Here is a 9100-nt window from a genome sequence, read left to right on the forward strand (position 1 = left end):
TTGCATGTTCTCCCCGTGTTTGTGTGGGTTTTCTGTGTCATGTCATGTGTTTTGGGCTCTCTGTTATCGATTGTGTTTTCCCTGTTTGTCTGTACTGTGTCTGAGTGAAATGTGCAAACAACTACATCACATGGGACCTTTAAAAACTCTGTGAAAAGAAAAAATCCAATTGATATGAATCACATCTTTATTTCATTCATGTGCACTATTTAATACAGATTTGCATGGCAAGTACTATAGTGTTTCAAACTCCTTAATGGTAAAAAAAAAAAAGAAGTACAGATATGTTGTACAAATAAATAGTTTCTTTGTAATACAGTATTTCTCTCTATTTCATTTGTTTAATAAATTACACAAATAAACAACATGTTATAAATATATATCGGCTATGTATTTTAATACAAAAAAACACACATCAAGTATCCACTATTCATATTGTGCTACTGCGACGAAGAGCCGTGGATAAGCTCACGTCTTCCCTCCTTCATTCTCTGCTCCAGAAAGTGCACTCATTTATAATAAAGATATATCAGACCCTGATTTCAACCGTGGTGACCATAAGCAATTCACAGAGATGCTGATTTCAACAGTGGTGGTGAAGCACTTCACCAGTGCCATGCCGTGATGTTAGGGCAGCTGTGGCTCAGTTGGATGTCGTCGGGCTGCTGGTGGTATTCACCACAACATTGCTGCTGGCAGCACGACGTTTCTCCCTTCCTCTGTGAAGGAAAACACAAAGAGATTCACTCAACCCTCCTTTTGCTATTTCATATCTCTAAAACAACAGTGATGTTGTTGTTGTTGTTGTTGTTTGCATGAAAGTGACCAGACGTCCCCAATTTCTGGGGACAGTGCATGTTTTTGGTGAGCTGTCCCCGGCTGGAGCTGTCCCCGAAAATGTCCCCGATTTTCTACTCCTCGTCCGCGGACGACATCACTGCCTTCCAGAGGCTCGAGCAGGCTCATTTTTAATAGTGAAGATACTTGTATCAACCATGTCATGCTATAGATGTTACTCATTTAGTGCAGTCTCCAAATGTCTCAAGTTCTGGATGTCCAATCACAGCATGCTATGGTGTTCCTCAAGGTCTTGGTGTCTTAATGTGCTACAGTATTTTGGAGGCGTATCAGTCCACCTGCACCATAGCTGATTGCAGTACAATGGTCAAAATACATGAAACCAGAATTGTCCCCCCTTTTTTTGATTTCATAGAAAATATCATTGGATATTTTAACGGTACTGTATATTGAGTGCAGAACTAGAAATATCCCCGGTTTTTATTTCAGTCATCTGGTCACCTTAGTTTGCATTCCTGCACAAATGAAACATTACATTAGGCTTGAGCAAACACTGCTTCAATACAATGTCCAATTATGCATACAAATTGAAACTGACCAATCAGACAACATTGAACTTATGAAGACGCACGTACAGTATGTAGCCCTGATGGGTGAAACATCTGTCTAATAGTCTAAAGAGTCAGACATTTGATCTGGAACATGAGTGGACATATTTATAACTGCATGTTCTGTTGCGGAGAAAAAGAAAGTAGTTGGACTAAAGGATGCAGAAAAGCCCGTCTGATTACTTACAGTTTTGCTGCTTGAAGCACAGCTTTTGTGCCGGTATCCTGTGGGTCCAGACAGCGTGTGGTTCTGTCTCTCAGCGTGACACTGCATGAGAAGGAGGGAGGGAGAGGGGGGGCGGGGTTACAGCCTGTATACAAACACATTGATCATTGAGATCTACCACTGCCTCCCCTTGGCAGGAGGGGCATGTGCCTTTAGCTTTGCACAGCAAAATGTATACATCATCAGTGTAAATGTAAAGGTATACTATGCAACTATTTAATACAAAAAAAAGATATACATGCATACAAAAGATTTCCCTATCAATCACCACTTAAGGCCCCTTGGAATTGTGTGTGTGTGTGTGTGTGTGTGTGTGTGGGGGGGGGGGGGGGTTGGGGAGAAAAAGTGCTTTTCCTGGACGTTTTTGGGATGTGACAATGTATAGATAGAGGCCCACGTGGTGGGGGCCCAGCCAATGACATCGCTCACAGCGCAACAGCCAGCCAATAGCACTGCAACCAGACTACAACCAGGAAATACATCTCATTCCCTGATCAATGTTTGAGCTGTTTGCAGCTCATCCCTCGATGGTTTGGAGGTATGCGTGTCTTTATTTGTGTTTTTATAGCAGAACCGCTGTGGAACTATCAGAGAATAATGTTTGATCCCTGCGTTTGAACGCTTCATCGGCACTCTCTCTCCACATAAACAAAACCTCGCTCGACCACATAAACACAGAACACAGCAAAACAATGTCCTATATCGCAAAAATACACACAGGGCACAGTGTCTCTAAGCCGTGTGTGTGTCATGGCGGCTGGAGCATGGCAGCTGGTGAAGGCTTGAGCTCACGATTTAACATATAAACACACACACCCGTCGTAACTGCCGTCGTAAATGTAGTCATGTGCAAGTTAATGTTGTGCGTGTGCGTGTGCGTGTGTGTGTGTGTTTTGGTGCAGTTACTTACATGACCTCTGTCTTGCTGCAGTATGGAAGAGGAGCAATCTCCCGAACGCGGATGATGCCGATGTTCACCATGTCCATATCCACCTTGCCCACTTGTGGGCAGCGGCAGTTGAGCAGAGGCAGGCTCTTCCCTGGACACACCGTGGGTGGGAAGAAAAAAAGTGTAAATAGCGTGTATATATATATACACTGCACTGTAACCTCGTTACGCTTCTGTTCTGATACACTTAGCCCGGAAAAAGAAAGAAGCTAATCCGAAAAACAACGCAGATTTGTTGTGCATGATCAATCCGAAAACCGAACGGCTTTGCAGGAGTTCAATTCGTTTGACAGTTGTTGAGAGTTGATGTCATTTCAGTTGTGGCCCAGTAAGTAAATGTCATTGTGCATGACAACTCAAATCAACTCAACTCCCAATAACTGTCAAACGAAACGAATGGCTGCAAAACGGTTTACAGTTTTTTACTATGTGTGAGATCACGTGCAAAATAAATCAGCATTGTTTTTCGGCAAAGTTCTCCTTTAACCCATTGATACCTGATGCAGCATTTGTGTGTATATCCCTCATTTGTGTGCGTATCCCTTTGAGACCGCGAACCGCGTTAACGCGGTTCGCGGTCTCAAAGGGATACACACACAAATGCTGCATCAGGTATCAATGGGTTAAGAGAGCACTCAGCGAGGGCCAGGCATCGATGCAGAGACATGTGTCACAAAGACCAGTCCGCAGTACCATAAATCACCAGCAGCCAGTGCCAGCCACACTGGGCTTGAGAGTTTCACTTACCCTCTGAAGTGCAGCCGGCGATCCAGAGCAGGAGAGCCACAGACAGGATTGCAGTATTCATGCTTGTCTCGAAGTGGTCGAAATCACAGAGAAATTCTTAAAGTGCTTTTGGGTGTTAAAACTAAAACTAATAGCTGTCCTTAGTGCCGTGTCTTCGCTCTGCAGGTTGTCTGAGCCTAAGCCTACAGTTGTACTCCAGACCCGCATGTCTTTATACTGTCGTACCCCTCCCACTCTGTTGGATACTGGCCAGGCAGGGTTTCTTTGGAACTGGTGATGAACGCCTCGTGCACGTTGATGGTGTCACTGTGTCAACTCCATTTTTCCTCAGAATTAATTAAAGGAAGAAAAAAAATCAGTTGATCAGGTTGTTGAACACACCCTGGAGCTTTGATCAGGTTGTTGAACACACCCTGGAGCTGATTGTTTCTTAAAGGGAAGGCAGAGGACACGGTCACTGGCTGTATCTAGTATGTCGCCCTAAGTTGCATTGTCCTTCACAATCTTGTGATCTATTTCAATGATGACAAACATGCCCAGTTTTGCAGTTACACAACTGAAAACTCCCAAAGTCACACAGACCCCTCTGCACAGCAGACAGGTAAGGATGATCCAACAGCGGCTCAAAACTACGCTATAACAACTTTTAATTTTTTTTTTCATTCTTTGTGCCTGCCTGCATATAAATTAGTGGCCTTTCCCCCAAAATAGTGATGGTTTTGTCATTCTGTCAGGGCTGTAGTATTCTATAGGAAACTGTGGACAATTCCAAGGGCCCTTTACAGTGCACCTGAACGCAACATGCAAGATACCCGCTGAATAAGTGTCCAAATGTTCATGTCATTCTGGCCAATACTCCACTTCTGTTATAACATTTCAGTCTGGAATATGGAATATCTGTCAATAATCTTTATGACTAAAAGGCTAAAAGTAATCTCATGTGTAATAAATGACTGTTCTACATTGAAGTAAAAAAGGTAAATAATTAACTTGTTGGTTTTGGATTTATTTAGCTTCAAGAGTGCATTTTAGTTTGTGTGACCCTCAACACAGGCTTTGAGAATCCCGGGCCACTACTGATACTTATGCTTAAATTAACCCACTCATATTCTGGTTTATTTCAAGAAAAACATTTTGGCTAGTGGAAATTCTTCAAATGCCCCAAATTTTTGCCGTTCGGCCCCCAACCCTCAGCAAAATCTGGCCCTCTGGTGGCGAGGACATTTTTTTTGTGGTCCTCTCTATCATCAAAGTTCCTGGTTTACGGCATGACAATATTTGTTCGGCCCCGGCAACAATCTCGGTTTCTCATGTGGCCCCCCATGAAAAATAATTGCCCACCCCTGATCTAGCCTCTTAAATTGGTTCTCAAAGTGAACCAGATTCATGCATTTTAGTTTAAAATGTACACATTTTTCTTACAGGGGCATGGCCCCCCGAACCCATCAAGAGGGTCCAAGCAAGGTCTACCCACCACAATCTCTCCAAATCCTGTGGGAAACATACAGTTATTAGTATTTTCTTTGTTCTTAAAAATATACATTGCATTACATTTGTGTTTTGCAATATGGATATTGTTTTATTTATAATTAAATTGAGCATTGGGCCTTTATAAGAATGTTTATTTGTATTATTTCAATTGTCACACTTATCGATACACATTTGAGGTTTGTTTATTAATTGGGAAAAGGACCGCTGGAACAAACGCAGCGAACATGATCCGGCTACTTTTTCAAACTGACTGGCAACTCAAAAGTTTGGGGAACTCTCTGATTTAAAATTAAATATTCCTCCTTTGGACGGCGACATCCGTGGGCCCGTTGTGATATCCTTTCATGGGGCCCGAAATCCCTGGCTATGGCCCTGTGTGTGTGTTTGTGTGTGTGTGTGTGTGTGTGTGTGTGTGTGTGTGTGTGTGTGTGTGTGTGTGTGTGCGTGTGCGTGTGCGTGTGCGTGTGCATGTGTGTGTGTGTGTGTGTGTGTGTGTGTGTGTGACTCAGACATGGAACAATAAGAGAGAGAGAAAAAACACAACATTCCGGAGTAGTGCTACCAGCCACATAATATGCTTGTAATAGATGTGCATAAAATCCCACGCAAAGAGTCCCTGAAAAAAATCAGCTGGGCGAGTTACACGTCGCCCCTAACCTCGTCCAAGTGGGCCAGAAACGGGCCCCAAATAGTTGTCAATTTGTTAAGCGGGGGTCAGCCATAGACATAAATAATATGGACGTAGCTATCCCATTACATTTCTTCTCCCTGACGGAGTTCAAACGTTGGCCGTCACTATCTTGATTTTTCGTCAGCAGAGTGGAACGGAATGGGTTGAGTCCTTCTGCACCTCACGTGAGATGGGAGTTTCCCAGAGCCGCAGCTCTGCCTGCAATTGGTCCGTGATCAGCAAGCTGCACCATCACTGGACAGACGATCTGTCAATCACCCCCTTTTCTATCTTCTATTTTACTCCAAACGGGCGAGTTGTATAAAAAAATGACCCCCCTACAGTTGTTATGAAAAGGTGAAATTAGCTTATAGACCAAAACCGTGTTTCGGTCCAGGCTGTAAAGATGTTAAATTACTATTACAAAGTGGGGCATTTTAACAGGAACGACGGGACTTCTGAGTCCTGCCTCAAGTGTTCATTCGAGGAATTACAGCTTAAACAAAGACTTCCGCATCTTCAGAGGAAAGAGGGGGGGCTTGCCCACTGGGGTTGTAACAGTCGTGGAAACACCTGGAAAGTCTGGGGCAATCCGGGAAACAACCTCCCCAGGTATGTATGCTATATAAATAAAATTTGACTTGACTTGACTTGTATGTGGAGTCTCTCCATGCGCACAACTGAAACCATGTCCGTCAGCCACAGTTGAAAAGGAGGAGGAGAGGGAGACTTCCACTCCTTCAAAATGAGTCTCTTGGCGACAGTCAGACAGTCCACCCGTTCCGCAACCCGTCCTACTATGAATCACCTCATTCAATGGAAAGGAATTGCTTCAAAATGTCCCCATTCGATGGGGTGGAGTTGTACAATCTCTACAACCCAGTTTCCCTGGGGTTGTAGAGATTACTTGCAAAACCCCATTTATGTGATCAGTCAGACAGTCTGTGTCAGAGACTGTTGCACAGCCGTAGGGAGGAGCAGAGATGATTCCGACCAGCCGAAGATGGCGAGTTCCGCCTCTGGGTGAACGGTTATTTTATAGGCCTTAGAGAGAGAGTGTGTGTGTGTTAGGGCTGTCCCAAACGATTATTTTCTTATCGATTAATCTAACGATAATTTTTTCCATTAGTCGATTAATCTAACGTTTTTTTTTTTTTTTTTTTTTATTATCTAACAATAAATTTACCCAAAACAAATAAATAACCAAAAACTTCTCAATTTCAGTATTTTATTTAACCATCTCATTCTCTTTAACAGTCCAACATAAAATCTCTCAAATAAAATTAAAGCAAGAGCTTGTCCTCAAATAAAATGAATATAGTGCAATTCAAAATAAATTAGTAGAATAAATTAAATTCAAGTCACTTTCAGGAGGAATAGGCCTACCAAAAACCTTGTGCAATGTCAACTGAGTTTAGCAGCAGTCCAACATAAAATCATCATCTTACAGTACAATGGTGTGCAATTTTCAGTAACAGTGCTCTTAATTTTGGAGAAAGACAAAATGCTCCATGATGGTCACACATCATCCAGCCACAAGACTGTGTCTGTAGCATCCACACCCAACATCTGGGGCTTGTACCAACTGGTCTTAACTATGCCTGGTCGTAACTCCTACGTCGGTTAAGACCAGTATTTAGAGTGGACTACTGCACCAACAGGGCTATTACGTCTGGTCACTACGCTGGTCGTAGCGATGCGCGTCCATGTGAAAGCATGGGAATGCCCACTGGAATGCGGCACTCTTCTGTTTAGAAGAGTGTGCTGACATCAAATGACGCTGCGCTGATGGGTAAGCGCTAATGTTAGCGGCTAACATTAGCTACTTGTCGTTACTTTAAATGGCAGTAAAACTTCACTGAATGACCAATTTGATTTAACGTTTAACCATTTCGATTTCCACTTTCCATACAGATTACGGACCCCCAGTATTGGTTAGTTGTTTATAACGTGACTATATTTATAACGTTTATAACGTACTCCGGTTTCCAGTTTATAACTCGGGTCTACAGCCAGAGTGCTGAGGGGTTGTAGCTACTGCGCAACACACACAGATTCAGCCCTCCGCAAACCGGAGTACGTTATAACGTTATGAATATAGTAGGGCTGCACGATATGAGGAAAAGCTGCGATGTGCGATAACACTGTTCAATATTGCGATGACGATATGACCTGCGATAAATTAAAAAATGCTATAAACAAAAATATTAATGGGTAGGGGTGCTCCGATCCGGCTAGCCACGATCCGATCCGATGCCGATTCCTGGGGTCACGATCCGATTCCAGAATCGATTCTCGATTCCAACGATTCTCGATTCCAGAATCTAGAATCGATTCTCAATTATGTAGTTTTATATTGCAATAACACACAAAGGTAAATCTAAGACACAATATGACAAATGTATTAATGCTGAACTTCAAATTCAACTTCTGAAGTATTACAGTGAGGGCCTAAATTCATTTTGCAATATGAGTGTGTTAATTTAAGCATACGTATCAGTAAGTGGCACGGGATTCTCAAAGCCTGTGTTGAGGGTCATACGAACAAAAATGCACTCTTGAAGCAAAAAAAAATCCAAAACCAACAAGTTAATTATTTACATTTTTACTTCAATGTAGAACAGTCATTTCTTACACATGAGATTACTTTTAGCCTTTTAGTCATAACGATTATTGAAAGATATTCCATATTCCAGACTGAAATGTTATAACAGAAGTGGAGTATTGGCCAGAATGACATGAACATTTGGACACTTATTCAGCGGGTATCTTGCATGTTGCGTTCAGGTGCACTGTGAAAAAAAAGAAAAAAAAAAAGAATTTTATTGCGATAACACGTGACTTTTGCGATGTGTTCATCGCGCATCTTCATATCGCGATGACGATGAAAATACGATAAATCGTGCAGCCCTAGAATATAGTCACGACGTTAACAACTAACCAATGCTGGGGGTCCGTATTGAAAGTGGAAATCGAAATGGTTAAAAGTTAAATCAATTTGGTCATTCAGTGGCATTTTACTGCCATGTAAAGTCACGACAAGTAACAGTTAGCCGCTAACATTAGCCGATTGTGTGACAATTATGACGCGTCGAGGCACGCAGCGTGCGTGGACGTAATTACGTAGTCGACGTCATCGATTACGTCGACTCGCTGGGACAGCCCTAGTGTGTGTGTGTGTGTGCGTGTGTGCGTGTGTGTGTGTCCAGGTGTGCGTGTGTGGGTAGGTGTGTGCAGGTGTGTGTGTGCGTGTGCGTGTGTGTGTGTGTGTGTGTGTGTGTGTGTGTGTGTGATTCATCGGATCAGCCAAAAATAACAAATACATCTATGTGCTGCTTTGGCATTTTCTTCCTTCAATTGTTATTGGGGGAAGGAAACATTCCAGTAGGCTATGCAAACAGTGCACACTCGGAATTTCAATAAACAAAGAAATGTAATAATAATAATTCCCTCCAAAAAATAGAGTTGGGATAAATCAACTCTATTAATGTGAAATTATTTGCTACACAACACGTACAGTAGCCAAATGTAACTGAAAACAGTGGTGCATGGAATCATTGAAGAATCATTACGCTCAACCTGGAAACCACGGCGAAACGGTGCACACGGTT

The 9100-nt window shown here is 42.6% G+C and overlaps 1 protein-coding gene across 1 annotated transcript; it reads right to left on the reverse strand.

Annotated features, from left to right (window-relative positions):
• Positions 1 to 232: 232 nt before the first annotated feature.
• LOC310784562 (C-X-C motif chemokine 9-like) lies at positions 233 to 3484 on the reverse strand. The gene is made up of 4 exons (XM_083645552.1): positions 3329 to 3484; positions 2543 to 2672; positions 1594 to 1674; positions 233 to 719 (listed from the first exon to the last, which is right to left on the reverse strand). Exons 1-4 carry the CDS (start codon positions 3387 to 3389, stop codon positions 644 to 646), a joined length of 348 nt encoding a protein of 115 aa, XP_083501678.1. The 5' UTR covers positions 3390 to 3484; the 3' UTR covers positions 233 to 643.
• Between the last annotated feature and the right edge of the window lie 5616 nt (positions 3485 to 9100).

The sequence above is a fragment of the Poromitra crassiceps genome (assembly GCF_964638095.1).
Source record: "Poromitra crassiceps genome assembly, chromosome: 11".
Classification (NCBI taxonomy): domain Eukaryota; kingdom Metazoa; phylum Chordata; class Actinopteri; order Beryciformes; family Melamphaidae; genus Poromitra; species Poromitra crassiceps.